The 15,599-nt window shown below is 40.6% G+C and overlaps 2 protein-coding genes across 2 annotated transcripts in view; both read right to left on the bottom strand.

Moving 5' to 3' along the window:
• Nucleotides 1–15,560, bottom strand: part of NUP210L (nucleoporin 210 like) — a 73,447-nt gene extending 57,887 nt beyond the window's left edge. Inside the window, exons 1-7 of the mRNA XM_026485054.4 lie at nucleotides 14,430–15,560; nucleotides 12,499–12,635; nucleotides 5,950–6,081; nucleotides 4,908–5,001; nucleotides 3,986–4,136; nucleotides 2,728–2,860; nucleotides 1,661–1,819 (exon numbers count right to left, since the gene is read on the bottom strand). Coding sequence (XP_026340839.2) covers nucleotides 1,661–1,819; nucleotides 2,728–2,860; nucleotides 3,986–4,136; nucleotides 4,908–5,001; nucleotides 5,950–6,081; nucleotides 12,499–12,635; nucleotides 14,430–14,629 — 1,006 coding nt within the window. The 5' untranslated portion in view covers nucleotides 14,630–15,560. The remainder of the gene's footprint in view (nucleotides 1–1,660; nucleotides 1,820–2,727; nucleotides 2,861–3,985; nucleotides 4,137–4,907; nucleotides 5,002–5,949; nucleotides 6,082–12,498; nucleotides 12,636–14,429) is intronic.
• LOC113245162 (ATP synthase subunit ATP5MJ, mitochondrial-like) lies at nucleotides 10,477–12,071 on the bottom strand. Its single transcript, XM_044379063.3, has 2 exons — nucleotides 11,734–12,071; nucleotides 10,477–10,535 (listed from the first exon to the last, which is right to left on the bottom strand). The coding sequence occupies exons 1-2, from the start codon at nucleotides 11,927–11,929 to the stop codon at nucleotides 10,477–10,479; spliced, it is 255 nt and encodes an 84-aa protein (XP_044234998.2). The 5' UTR covers nucleotides 11,930–12,071.
• Nucleotides 15,561–15,599: the final 39 nt, after the last annotated feature.

Genomic DNA, 15,599 nt, shown 5'->3' with positions numbered 1-15,599 from the left:
CTTTCTCCTCCAGATGCATAATAAAAATACCTGCTAGGGGCACCTGGGTGGCTCAGGTAAGTGTCTGCCTTCAGCTCAGGTCATGATCCAGGAGTCCTGGGATTGAGCCCTGCCTTAGGCTCCCTGCTCAGCAGAGTCCGCTTCTCCCTCTCCTTCTGTCCTTCCCCCCTCCTTCATGCTTTCTTAGGTGTGTGCTCTCTCTCTCTCTCTCTCTCTCAAGTAAATAAAATAAAATCTTTAAAAAAGATAAAAATACCTTTTGGCATGTCTATCCCACAGGTACTTCAGGTTAACTTGTAAAAAACTAATCTAGTTTTCTTTTTCCTTAAACCTGCTGCTTCTCTTGTTCTCTATCCAATCTCTATTAACAGTACCACCAGCCACCCTAAGCTAAGTGCTGGAAGAAATTATGAACAGTCACCATCCATATTCTCAAGGAAAACACATAAATAGATAAATATAATGTATTTCAAGATCTACTACTTTGGAATAAACAACAATATGAACTGAGAATATGAAAAAAAAAAAAAAGGTCATATAAGTCTGCCTGGGGAATCTGGGGAAGTACCTGACACACAGCTGGGCCTCGAATACTGAATGACTTAGTCTGTTTTGCAGGTACTATTGTATCTGTTGACCAATGTCCTGTGTACCTTAAAATGACTAAAAAACAAACAACTTTGGACCAAAAACCCTCCTTAATATGTTTTAGACAAGTAATATAAATAGCTAACTAATACGATTATATGAGTACTTTTCTAGCTTACTACATGCCACATCATCTACTCCCTCCCCTACTCTACCACCTCTCCTACTTCTTTCCCCTGATTGTCAGCACTTCAGCCTCAGTGCCTTCTTTGCTCATTTTAAAAAATGCCAGACATGCTCCTGCTTCACAACCTTGGCAACTGCTATTTCCTCTCCCTGGAGCTCTGTCACCCGGGTATCTGCATGACCCACTGCTGCAGTGTTGCGTTACCACAGAAGACTTCCCTGACTACCCTGAGTAAAACAGCAGTCCACATCCCCAGCACTTAGAACAATGCTGAGCATACTGGAGGATGATAATACATACTTGCTAAGTGAATTAATTTCTTTCAGATTCAAATATTCAAAAATAGGAAATATTTCAAAATCAAACACTGAGAAATGGAGTCCAAACATTTCAATTTTCTGGAGTTTGAATCTTTGTTGTGTTTTGTTTTCTTTGACTATAACAGAGCTCTAAATCTCTCTCTTTGTTCAGTCCTTACAGAGCACGTTTAGTGAATTCTTAAAGATTACTCTCAACTCAATTTAACAAATATTAATTAAGCATCTACTGCAGACAAAACCGTACCATCTTTTCTCAATTATTCATGTGGAAATGGGAAAGAACAAATTCAATAAAATTCACACAAGTTTCTTCAAGCTGTTTTCCCCAATCTCCTAGTTATAATGAAATTGAGGCTGCAAATAAGCACTGAAGTCAACAGATCCCAAGTTCCAAAGAGTCTTTTCCCCACCTACCCTGTTAGAAATTATGACAATAATTCATAGCTCTTTGTTAAAAATGAAGCCTATACAAAATAAGTATAGTCTTAACAAATTACTTTACGAAGGGCCACGTCTCGCATGCTCAGGGAAACATAGATTGGCAGCTAAAACCTGAAAAGGATACTTTTATGGACAAAGACAAGGTTAGTTTGGCCCAGCTGGACAGCAGTCACCATAGCTCTTTTCTCATCCAGTACAGCCACTCTCCCAGAAAGAGACCAATTACATGCAACTCTGTGGTCTTGCAATTCCAGTGTATAGTGTTCCAGGGGAAATTCCACCTCTGTAAGACAAGAAAGATACATAAATGTAACAAGAGCAGCCACTGCAAGAGACAACAGTGTATTGTTGGATTGTGATGGGAAAATCAGGAAGCAGGCCTAAAAAAGAGTAGATCTGCTTTTACTTTCCTTCCCACTATGATGAATTTTGACATGTAGCCATCTGGGGGGGTACTATATGAGTTTATCGTTGGTATTGCTTGCATTCTTAAAAACCAATGAACTGAAAGTAGCAAGAAGGATCCCCACTAAGTAAGGAAGGAAAGGACTCATGCTAATGGAGCCAACGCACACTTTATAAACTCAAAGGGACTTCTAGGGTCAACAGAGTGTTACGTTTTCAGTTAATGAATTAAGTTTCTCAAGAAACAACTTTTGCAAAGATCATTCAAGTCTCTTCTGGTAAAGTTTCCTCACTTGCCCTACAAAATCTAGTAAATATTTGGTTGTTGTTTTAACAGAGAATTCAGATGCCTATAGGTACTGACGCTAAGCTGTTCAAGACATGGGGACCATCTCTGCCCAGTATTATCTCAAGTATAGCATTTAAGGAATACTTTATCACAAAATCTAAAAACACAAAGAAGGGGCGCCTGGGTGGCGCAGTCGTTAAGCGTCTGCCTTCGGCTCAGGGTGTGATCCCAGTGTCCTGGGAGCGAGCCCCACATCAGGCTCCTCCGCTGGGAGCCTGCTTCTTCCTCTCCCACTCCCCCTGCTTCTGTTCCCTCTCTCACTGGCTGTCTCTCTCTCTCTCTGTCAGATAAATAAATAAAATCTTTAAAAACATTTTTAAAAATAAAAAATAAAAACACAAAGAAGTATTTGTATACATAAGGTGGAACTGCTTCTCTTACTGTCAGCAGGAAGGATTTGGGAAATGTTAATCTTAGGAAAAGATAAATCACCTTACCTGTCATTCTTCCCTGTACCATTTTTGCAACTCGGTATTTAATATACGCTCCTACTAAGAGATAAATATCATGGGATGGTATAAGAAATATGTTCTCCAAAACTAGCAGACGTATCAATGCTGCTGCCACTTTCTAAAAGAGGAAGGAAAAAAAACTAGGTTCTGTAGGCAAAATCCTGAAGGCCATCTTCCCTGTTAAAAGTTTACTTCTTATAAGTCTCTTTTAAAATATCTTACAGAGATTTAAAAACACTTTCCTAATCACAAATCATAATTTCAGTTAGCCTTAAAAAGTGATCGTGAATCTTAATACTATACTGACTTTCTAAGTCACTCAAACTAAGACTAGAAAATGACAAGACTTCTAAAGCAGAAGAGTTGGTAAATAAAAAGGCACATATGCTAAAATGAAACAAGGGAAGACTTAACTGGATACCACAGAAATTCTTTTAACCGGCCTCCAACAAACTGACTTTCCAGATTAAGTACTCTCTATCCTTGTTGAACACCTTGATTGTTGTGAAAACTGACCCAACACAAGGCAGCTAGGCTGCTGTCTATGATGTCCACACCATGTCCCTGCCATCTGAATTAGACGTTCACCAAAAGATATTGATTTTTCTGAAACCTACTTACGCCATTTGCACTTTTAATTATAATTACCTTAAAAAATAAACCATGATTGCAAAAAGAGAGGTGTTTCTACAAAAAAATTTAAATGTTTTGAAAAGAAGGCCAAAGCAAGCTGCTAAAATGTACAGCTATCAAAGTTAGGTATGGCTGAGAAATGTAAAAGATTATGGAAAAATCCTTGAGAAATATAGAATTCTATACTCAAATTGCTCCATACATGTCTAATTTTTCACTTGACTATAAAATGAAATGAAAAATGAAAAGAAAAAGAAAATAGGAACTGCAACAGTGTAAGCATGAGCATACATGTTTCTAACCGGTGAGCTCGCGGCCAAGGAAACATCTTGGGCCTACACCAAAGAACAGGTGAACAAACTGCACTTACACATTTTAAGAGAAACACCAGCTGTATGTGTAATTACAATAAGGTAGTAACAGGCTTAAAGAAGACAAGTTTTTTTGTTTGTTTACCTACTTCAAATGACTTTTCAATTAAATGACTAATTATTGACCCAAATCATATCAGGTTAAAGGGCTTCTACTATAGATAAATATAAGGAATAATATTTTCCACAGGCAAGGCCCTTAAATGAAGGTTTTAAAGTTTATGGCACAAACTTTTTACCTTATAGAATGGCTCATAAATTCGAACTTTTACAACAGCAGCACCAGTTCTGATCCCAGACACCAAAATCATATCTCCTTGTTTCTCTTCTTTTTCCATCTTAGCTATATATACTGGGGGAGAATATTCTGCTTCAGAGTATTTCAGAATCCTTAAGAGATAAAATAAAGTTTGTTTCTAGTGTAATCAAATGATGAGTCATCTTCCAAAAGGCCCTAAGAAACTTTAAACACAGTCTCTTCAATGTCTATATAGTGTAAAAAGTCCTAAAATTTGTTTTCCATGGTTGCCTGGGTGGCTCAGTCGTTAAGCATCTGCCTTCGGCTCAGGTCATGATCCCAGGGTCCTGGGATGGAGTCCCACATCGGGGTCCCTGCTCAGCGGGGCGTCTGCTTCTCCCTCTGCCCTTGCTCCTCCCCCTGCTCATGCTCTCTCTCTCTGTCAAATAAATAAATAAAATCTTTTTTAAAAAGTCTGTTTTCCATAAGGATTAGATAGAACAAAAGTATTTAATGTGCCTCTGGCTAAAACTGTTGTGGGACTAAAACTTGGGACTGTCAAGAGAGTTATTTTTTAGAATTAAAGACAAAATCTCACACTATCATCCACTCACTGTATTCCGGCATGTGCAGATAGCATGAACAACAAAACTGCCAGAAGATACACCTGGCTCAAACAATTGTATAGTTCTGAGCTCACGAATTCCTCTGCAGTGGTTCAAACTAAACAATCATAAAAGTAACTGCATCCACACCATATGTCATTCTATCAAAGACATTTCCCCCTAGTAAATTTATCTGTTCCCAAAAAGCCCAGCCAGCAGGATTATCAAAACCCATACAAAGAGTTGCTGTTCAGTGTGCCGCCCAAAGGCAGATGTCTCCTTCAAAATCAGATGGTTTATGTTTGGTTTCAATGTTACCTAATTTTGCTAGACAATTCTTCGCTTGCTGATTCGTTATCCTGGGCAATGCTCCACTCAAACATCATCCCTGCCAAACTACTAAAAGTATTCCCTATAAAGCAAGCCAAAAGCAGACAGAACAGAATCACATATTCAAAAATATTCAGGTATCTTTAACAAGAAAGAGAAACCTAACTAGAAAATTATATTTAGGCCTCCTTCATTAACAAATACAGGCATTACCATTAATTAATTAATTTTATTTTACCATTAATTAATTTAAAACACATATACCAGGAAGATCCCTACACAAACGATAAAAGTACTGTTGCTACACAAACTTTCTGAATGCAGAAAGAACTCAAGCTGATTAACTTCTGGCTGACAAAAGTTATGCCACTCTTTCTGCACCCTTCTACATAAAGGCCACCGTACAGTCTACTTCAGGGTTGACAGGCATCCCTAAATCCTGGTCCCTTCAACAAAAATTTTTATAAAAACTAGATTCCAGAATATTTCTAATATTCATTTTTCAGATTTAAAATATTCTTTACAGTAGTGTACAAAGAAAGTGGCAATAAATTTAAATGTTTTAAATACCATATTACACATTAGTATAGTACACTAAAAGCAATATAAAATCAGTCTCAAGAAAGATAAATTTATAAAATTTTTTCACAGGTTTACACATAATTCGCCTGGCCTATGGAAAGTGGACTGATCAAAACAGAGCTAGTAATAAATTCCAAACAAATGTTCTTAATAGCTGATCTAGGGATCATCAGCAGAAGCTCAGCGACTGAACCCAGATATTTTAAGAAAACTTCTGAGATAACCAATAATTAAATACAGCAGAAAAATTTTATGAAAGTATGTAGTTAATGCATTGAATCATACTCATAATTATTAATTCCTCATGTACATGAACTTCATATAAAAACGAAATACTATTTCTAATCTACTTTATCTCTCAAGTTGCTTTTTTCAAAACCAAGTACTAAACACGAAGGAATATTACTTTGTTTTAGGTAATTTTGTTGAATCCTCTGAAGTCCCTTACCTTCAGCATCCAATGCCCTCACCATCAGTTCCAGTGGTGAATCATCTACATAGAGCTCCCGGGTTCGAGATATAATTTCAATGCTGTCTATCACATCAACCTTAACATCACAGCGCAGTTCATGGTCAGTCACTATGATGAACCCAAAAACTTAGAATTTAATTCAATAGGTCATGAATCTACTGAACATCTCAAGCACTCAAAAGCTTATTCTATATTATAAAAAAGAAAGGCTGTAACAGTTGCTTTCAACCTGTGTAATGACAAAACACAAAAGCCTCTGTTTATAAGAGACAACAGACCAGTCGTTCTCAAACACTGATCTATAATATTTTCATTCATCCATGGAAAAATGAGAATGGTAAGAATCTTAACGTAATGAGAAATAAAATTAAATGTATTCACTTTGAAGGAATATATTTTAGGGGTGCCTGGCTGGCTCAGTCAGTGGAGCATGCAACTCTTAATCTTGGGGTTGTGAATTTGAGCCCCACGCTGGGTGGAGATTACTTAAAAATAAAATCTTAAAAAAATAATAAAATAAAGGAATATACTTTATTATTATATTCTACCTGAGCTTTGAAGTATTGAAGTTTTTTCTTTTATGAAATTATGGCATTAGATTTTTTTTTATTATGATATGTTAGTCACCATACAGTACATCATTAGAGATTTTTTCAAAATGTATTTGTTTCAGAAAGTAAAAGAGTGATAACCATATGTCAGTCCTGCCAATAAATTTCTCTATGAGGTTAAAAAGCCTGGGAACAATGTATTAGACCCAACTAGAGTTCCGGTCAATATAGCCACAATGAACTTCAAAAACACAAAAAGAAACAGTACAGAAGAAAGGAGGATGAAATAAAAATTGTCTTGGAGACGCCTGGGATCGAGTCCCGCATCGGGCTCCTTGCTCACCGGGAAGCCTGCTTCTCCCTCTGCCTGCTGCTCCCCCTGCTTGTGCTCACTCTTCTATCTCTATCTCTCTGACAAAAAAACAAAAAAAAAAACAAAAACTAAAAATTGTTTTGTCCTATCTTTTAACAATACCCCACTTCTCATATTTACCAAATGTTAGAGAACTGCCTACATAGCTGTCTCATTTTGCTGTTATAACTCTGTATTTTTTACTTTTAGCTTCATCTACAAGAAATAAAAGCAAAGTAATGACCACTACAATACCTCAAATTACCAATGGACATTAGGGGTAGACTCTGTCCCTAGCTGTGGATCTGATCTTATGTAATTTTTAAAACAAAGGAAAATGTTAATCAGATAATATAGGCAAGTGCCTCTCAAAAAAGGCCAAGGAGCATCAAAATACGCTCTATTTCAGGCAAAGCTATACTTCCTTTCACAAGAAACACGAAAACTGACTTAATCATCCTGAGACCGTATTTACACTGGGGTTCAACAAATAAGTAAATACGCTGTAGATACAGAGTGTCAGGTTTCTCACTACCAGAGAAAGGAATTATGCTGTGGTGCAAGATTAGAACCAAAGATATCAATATGATCTCATATTTACACCAACATATATGCAAATATAGAAATACAGATATGTGTTAGTATATATACATATACTTCCTAGCACTGTCTGCTGAAAGGGCTTAGGAACAGTGACAATACAGTAGAAACAAGCACACTAACAGCAGATCTTGGTTTCTAAATATAGTTCTCTTAACAAAAAGAACCAGGACTTCTTGAGGAAATGGCTGGGCAGGGAAAATACAAGATGGGCCTGGCTCATCTTATAGTGCTAAAAAGTAACAAAGTACTACAACTCATTAATTAAGACGGGGCAAGCCCAAAGGACACAGGAATCAACGTGAAAGAGTTCCTGATGGCCAAAGATAGAAAAAGTGGAGTAACAAAATAAATTATAATAATATTGGATTAGAAACCAAAAATAAATATCCATGAGTTAATACTTATAGAAATAATGAGTGAATAAATAAATAAGAACTTGTCTGGAAGACATAAGTTACCTTCCTTACAGTAGATTGCTATTAAACTGTGGAAAGCATTACAGAAATAGAAAATCACCATCAGAACTCCATAGTAGGGACGCCTGGGTGGTTCAGTCAGTTAAGTGTCTGTCTTTGGCGTGGGTCAGGATCCCAGGGTCCTGGAATCCCTTGCTCTGCAGGGAGCCTGCTTCTCCTTCTGCCTGACACTCCCCCTCCTTGTGCTCTCTCTCTGACAAATGAATAAAATCTTAAAAAAAAAAAAAAAAAGAACCCCACAGTAATAACTGCTACAGGCAAGATTCCTGGATAAATGCTAAAATTAGTGGGTGAAACTTTAAAAAGAAACAAGATATATCAAAGCATCTCCCTCAAATATTTATTAGTTATTGTACTGGGTTTAATAATGTCCACAGATTCTTTGATACTCCTCCCTCCAGGAGGTGAAGCTTAATTTCTCTTCCTTTGAATGTGGGCTAACTTAGTGATAATTTTTAATGAACAGCATATGGAAAGTAACTTAATGGTAACTTAAGAGAGGAGAAATCTGACAGACAGATGCTACCTTTAACCAAGTGATCAAGGTTAATGTCACTAGTGATAAATCATGTTGATATCATGTACCTCTTGACATAATGCATTGGGAAGGGCTCATCACTTCTGTGGTTTTCTTCCTAAAAATCTATAAAACAGTCTAATCATGAGAAAACATCATGAGACAAACCCAAACTGAAAGACATTGTACAAAATACCTGACCAATACTCTTTAAAAATGTCAAGGTCATGAAAAACAAAGACTGAGAAACTGTCACAGGTCACAGGAGATGAAGGAAACACAACAACGTAGTTTAGTAACGTGGTGTCTTGAATTAAATCCTAGACCAGAAAAAGGACATTAGTGGAACATTAAAGAAAACTGGGTGAAGAGTATATGGGAACTCTTTGTACTATCTTTGCATTGCTTCTGCAAATTTAAAATTATTTTAAAAGAAAATATTTTAAAAATTACTTGATAATCTTTTACTTGATATTTAATTGAACAGAACCTAAAGTTAAAAGAAATGAAGACTGGGGCGCCTGGATGGCTCAGTCAGTTAAGCGTCTGCGTTTGGCTCAGATCATGAGGATCGAGTCCTGCACTGGGCTCCTCGCTCAGCGGGGAGCCTGCTTCTCCCTCTGCCTGCTGCCCACCCCCGTGCACACGCGCTCTCTCTCTGTCAAAAAAATAAATAAAATCTTAAAAAAAAAAAAAGAAAGAAATGAAGACCAAAATATGGGACCTATCATTAAGAACCAGGAGAAGCTGAAATCTCACGGGATCTGCTGATAAAACACTATTAAGGAAGTGTTCCAAGGACGGCAAAGGAAGGAAGGGTGACCTTAAATAATACACAATAGATAATTAGGCACTGGAAAATCTAACAGTTTAAATAGGAAATTAAATATTTTTTTTCTTCTGTGGAGAAATACGTAGGGCAATCGTAGGACAGAAGTAGCTGTGACCTTACATAAAAAATACGAAAAGCCTTGTGCACTCAACGACTACCCATCGGACTACTTCAATAGCAATAAGTTTTCAATATATGGCCACTGACTGTAAAGAAAAAAAAATTACCTTGTATGAATCATACGTAAATTAAGAGTGATTAAGAGAAATATCATACCTTCAACTTACTTCTTTTTTTTTTTTTTTTTAATTTTTAAGCAGGTTTTTTTTGTTTGTTTTGGGGTTTTTTTTGGGGGGGGGGGGACAAGGAGAGGTAAGGGGAGGGGCAGAGGGAGAGAGAGAAAATCTTCAGCAGGCTCCACACCCAGTGCAGAGCCTGACATGGGGCTCAGTCTCACAACTCTGAGATCATGACCTGAGCCAAAATTAAGAGTTGGACACTTAACCAACTGAGCTGCCCGGGTGCTCAACTTATCTCTTTTAAAGGTAAAAATGAATAACTTTATTAAATAATATAACGAATATTCTTATCTGGATGTCCATATTACTTCAGGTGTACTTCAGGTCCACACAGGAGCAAGGTAATAAAGAAGAAAAAATGAATGAAATAGAGAGGACAAGAGTTGATCAGGGAGATGAAGAAAGAAGAAGAAAAAAATAAAACAAAACCAGTATTGCAAGAACCAAAAGGATGCAGAGCCAGGAGCAAGAGATGGAGCAGAAATGGCAAATATTTCCTACCCTCCCTAATTCCCATATTTATCCTAACTTCCAAATCAACTCCTCGTTTATACAAGTATAACCCACTGTAGCACCTAACCAACCTGTATCTACAGAATGTCGACAACATGCTGAGCACGCCACAGTAAGTGCTGATCACCCAGTACTCCTCTCACCCCACACTAAAATCACCCAGTTGTCCAAACCCTTTCTTCATCCTCCAGGTGAGCTAAAATCATGCCTTCATCTCCAGACTCCTCCACTGGTCCTTTACCTAAGGTTAAAAATCAAGATTTCCCACTAGAAAAAGGGCATATTCATTATTCATATATTCAGACTGCCTCTGAAGGATACAGAAAAGTGGCTGTCTCTTGGAGAAAAGAGATTAGAGGCTTACTTTTCACTATATAACCTTTTATATTCTTTGAAGGTTTTACCAAATGAAGTAGCACCTGGTCAAAGCAGAACAAAAGTCAAAAGATCGAGCACTCTACCAAATAAAACAAGCCCACTTCATCTATCACCTCCAGCCATCATCTCTGTCAGCCACTAATTTGCTTCACTACCATGTCAACAAAAACATCATAAAATTCTAAGCACCTAAACAACAATGGAGTGCTTTAATCTATCTTTACAGACAGCTAGCAGTTAGCAGTCATTTCAATAAATATTTGTCAAATGAATGAACAATCTCTCTTAGGCATATGCTTCCCTTTCACAATGTCCTCTCCCTCTCCTACCGCCCCCTTTCAGAGCACTGTTTTCCACTCAGATGAGACTGTACCTGGTAGGACACAGAAACTGGCATTTATTATTGAGAGTCTAGCAAAATTGGAAAAGCTGATTTAAAAGACACTTCGGAATATTATTAAGTCGGATGAAATTAAGCTGAAAGCCAGATTTGACATTTTTCTTAGCAATTGGGTAAACGAATCTTTTGGTATCAGAATGAATTCATGTAGTTAAGAGTAATTACATTAAAAAATTGCCTATGTGACCAATACAATTCTTCTTTTCTGACCTTGGTATCCTCCTCTATCTGTTGTAGCTGTCCTGTATGACACATTCCTCAGAGATTCTCATCTTTGAGAGTCCTCATACCATATTTCATTGATTCTAAGACAGTTATTTTTTGATATTTTAACATCTCTGAAATTGAGATTTTATAACTGATGACATCTTTCAGTTGCTGTCAGCCAGGGAGCAGTCACCACATAGTTGTGATTGATTGCATATATGAGGACATTAAAAGTGCCAGCAGCAAAACTTGTAGAATGGGTATTAGTAGTAGAAAGAAAATCTGCTGGCCAACAGTGGCACACTCTTTAATCCCCTGGGAATCAAATGGTTAAGGAGATGGGACGGGAAGGGTAGTAACTCAGATGTGCCAGGCACTTTTCCATAACTAGAAAAAAAAAAAAAACTCACAACAGTTCCATATAATTGCAAAGCTAACTTAAGAGCCCAATATTATAGCTTTTAGGTGATTTTTTTTTTAAGTTTTATTTACTTAAGTAATCTCTACACCCAATGTGGGGCTCGAACGCACAACCCCTAGATCAAGAGTTGCACATTCAAGTGCAAGTGTACAGCAATGTTCCATCTAACAGAGATTGCTGATTTACAGCCAGAATGACATTCCATCCGTACTCTTAAGTAAAACTGGTCGATGATGACTATGAGCAGGTGCAGGATGCGAAGCTCTCAAAGCTTTACTTCTTTTATCAGCACCCCTGATTTTATAAATGATGAAGCCCATGAACTCCATTCCTATCCAAATCTCATTAAGTTGGGTAGAGTAGGGCGTCACGGGGACCCAAACATTTTTAACAAGGCTTTGAATCATCTCGGCTGGCTGACCCAACCTGTACGGCCAATGACTTGGAAATGTCACCGGGTACACTCTTTTCCTTTCAAGATTTTATTTTTAAGTAATCTCTACACCCAGCGTGGGGCTTGAATTTACAATCCAGAGATCAAGAGTTGTGGGCTCCACCAACGGGGCCAGCCAGGCACTCCAAGGATCTACATTTCTAAGATTCGAGGTGATACTGATGCTGATGACACAGGTTCACAGACCGCACTTTGATAAGTACTAGCTTTGTTCCTTTTGCCTTAGTCAAGACCCACCTCGGACCTTAACACCTAAGCTAGTTCCAATAAATAATTCTTTCCTTTCTTCAATGATTCAAGAAACTAGGGTTTCTACTCTGTATCAGCCACCATGCCAAGTATTAGATACATTAAAAAAAAAAAAGAAGTCACAGAATAGGATGCCACAATTAGGGTTATTCTGCAGATTGCTTTTTTCTACTTATCATTTGAAGCCAACGCTGTTTGCATTAATCATGTATAAAAGATAACAGATTACTCTACTACAGATGAACGATTTCTGTGTGGTTTATCTCAACATACCTATCTCTCGAGCAAGAATAATACTGCTTAGGCGTATCGGTTGGGTAGATTCAGCAATGAGCACAGCTTTTTGGGAACATAAGGTGCCATTTTCATATAAAGGCTCAACAGTTACTGCATCATGATGGGTGGAATGCCTGCCAAAATAAAATACTTAAGAATTTGAAATAAGAATGTGGGTTAAAATTAACTATCAGGGGAACACGGATTCTTACAGTGTTTCCATGTTACACATGACCAGGTGTATTTAAATGACACTCTTTAAAGTAGAAACCATGCTTAGAGACACAAGATTTCAGGGAGACTGATCAAAACCTTTTCCCAATGATCCCTTGTGCAATGAGACACATATATTTCTCCTTCAATATTTAAAATAAGATTGGGGCTCCTGTGTGGCTCAGTCATTAAGCGTCTGCCTTCGGCTCAGGGTGTGATCTCAGGGTCCTGGGATCGAGCCCCACATCAGGCTCCTACACTGGGAGCTTGCTTCTCCCTCTCGCACTACCCCTGCTTGTGTTCCCTCTCTCGCTGGCTGTCTCTCTCTCTCTCAAATAAATAAATAAAATCTTAAAAAAAAAGATTGTACCAGGGCACCTGGGTGGCTCAATCATTTTAGCATCTGCCTTTGGCTCGGGTCATGATCCCAGGGTCCCAGGATCGAGCCCCATATCGGCTCTCTGCTCAGCGAGGAGCCTGCTTCTCCCTCTGCCCCCTGCTCTTGTTCTCAAATAAATAAAACCTTTAAAAAATAAGATTGTTCCATTCTTCCCTCAGTATGTAAAAACAGGATTGATGGGGGTGCCTGGGTGGCTCAGTGGGTTAAGCATCCGCCTCCGGCTCAAGTCATGATCCCGGGGTTCTGGGACCGAGCCCCACATGCGGCTCCCTGCTCAGTGGGAAGTCTGTTTCTCCCTCACGCTCTGTGCATGCACCCGTGGTCTCTCTCTCTCCCTCCAATAAATAAACAAAATCCTAAACAAAAACGAAAACAGGATTGATGTTGTGTTTCCAATGAGACACGGATTTTTCATACGGTGCGGAATGAGTTTTGTCCAATCTTAAAACTGGGCTGCCAAGACAGAAAAACTGCCTAAATTATGTGTGAGTACAACTCAAAGTACAATTTAAAAAAATGTTTTGGGACACCTGGGTGCCTCAGGTGGTCATGCGTCTGCCTTGGGCTCAGGTCATGATCCCGTGGTCCTGGGATCCAGCCCAGAGATCGGCTCCCTGCTGAGCAGGGAGTCTGCTTCTCCCTCTGCCTGCTGCTCCCCCTGCCTGTGCTCAATCGCGCGCGCACTCTCTCGCAAATAAATAAATAAAAAATTTTTAAAAGATAAAAAAGTTAATATTTTGGCTTTCGATGGTGAGATTCCGTGCATCACCCACACTGGATCATCCTCCAGGCCCGATCCCCTTACCCTGCCATAAAATGGGAGCTGAAGCTTTACTGCCTCTTAGGAAACAGGAAGGGCAACCTAGCCCTGTGATGCGGCGGCGCCCACTTCCCCTCAGAGTTGAGGAAGCTCCACAACACACCCCTCGCGCAGGCGGCAAAGCTCTCCCCCAGGCAGGCCTCCTCTCCACCTGAAGCGAGCCTCCCCACTTCACGGTCTCGGGGCCTCGTCTCGCTCCTCGCTGAAATGCGGGTGCAGCTCACCCCACAAGGCCGTGAGCGCTGTCCCGAGGCCCCTTGAGAAGAAAGCCCCAGCTTAGTCGGTCGGTGAGGACCCCCCCCCAGCCCTACCCCCCCGGGACATATCTTCAGGCCGTGCGGGGGCTGCCTCCCGCTCCAGCTCCAGCGGCACCCCACAGGTAAGGCCCTGCAGGGCAACGGCCACTAGGCGCTGCGGTGGCGTCCTCGTCGAGGGAAACCCGTCCACCCTTGCAGGGCCAAGGGGGCGTGAAGACTCGGGGACCCGACGCCTCACCAGGTGTAGCAGCCCCGCTGCGCCTCCAGCAGGAAGGGCACGCGGCCTGGCTCCCGGCCGAAGGGGAGCAACACCTGTGGCACGTTGAGTTTGCTGGCCAGGGTCCCAAGCAGACACTGCAGCAGCAGCGGGACGCCGGGCGCAGGCCAGCCGACAAACGGCCGGCCGCGTCGTGTACGCGGGACCCCAAAGCCCGTCATGGCGACCAGCCGGTCTCCAGTTCCCGCTCCACTGCCGCCGCAGCCCGGGCCAATTGACGCCGGCCAATCCGCGGGCGCGACGTCACAGGGGGCAGTGCCTCCTCCTGGCTGGGAATTGTGGGAACTCCTCCAGGGAGCGCTCGTCAAGGCTGCGCGTGGAAAGGCGGCGCGAAGCGAGCCCGCTGCTTGGAGGACAACTTCCCGAGATCTCGGGTGGCAGATCTTTTTAACAGTAAAGCAGCAAAATGTCTAGGAAGCACTAACTTCTCCCAGTTTAATTTCTTCTGCCGCCTACCTTGTGTTCGATTCTTAGCCAAAAAACCTATGTGGCTGTTCTTTCCAAGTAGCATTGGTCCGAGCCTGTAAGTGGGACAATTTCCCAGTCCCCGGTATAAAGCGCTGGGCTTGGCCGAGGGAGCTGTGTCGTCTCTACGAGGAAGCCAGACTCGCGTCCGGCCTCCAGGCCAGAGCACGCGAAGGGCCGGCACTGGCGTCTCCCAGGCAGCCGCCGAAGCCCCCCAGCACTGCGGGTCTCGGCGGACACTCCGAGCGCGCTTCGGGCTGTTAACCTGTTTTCTCCAAACAGCCAGCGGAGTATCAGCTCAGAGGCTGTCGCCGGGCAGTTTGCTAAAACCACGCATAGGCAGGGTATGTGATCCGTGTCAGAGGCTGCTGAAGTCATTTAAAGAGCCCCAAGTCCATGGTTTACAAGAATTAACACCGTGGTAAAGGAAAAAGTACCGCTCACTCTGAACATGCCAGTAAGTAACCTGTAAGAGGCCAGGCACATAACCATTATTTCTAATATTCACACTTACCCGGGTAATACATATTATCTTTATTTTACAGATGGAAAAACTAAGTTATTTACATCAGGACATACAAGTAAGGCTCTCTGAGCCGAGTTTTCAACCCAGTTTTGGTCTCTATTAAATCCTGTTGCTACCACCCACAAACATCTGATTTTTCA

The sequence above is a fragment of the Ursus arctos genome, unplaced genomic scaffold, assembly GCF_023065955.2.
Source record: "Ursus arctos isolate Adak ecotype North America unplaced genomic scaffold, UrsArc2.0 scaffold_2, whole genome shotgun sequence".
In the NCBI taxonomy this organism is placed as follows: Eukaryota; Metazoa; Chordata; class Mammalia; order Carnivora; family Ursidae; genus Ursus; species Ursus arctos.
This window is presented reverse-complemented; position numbering and strand designations above follow the sequence as displayed.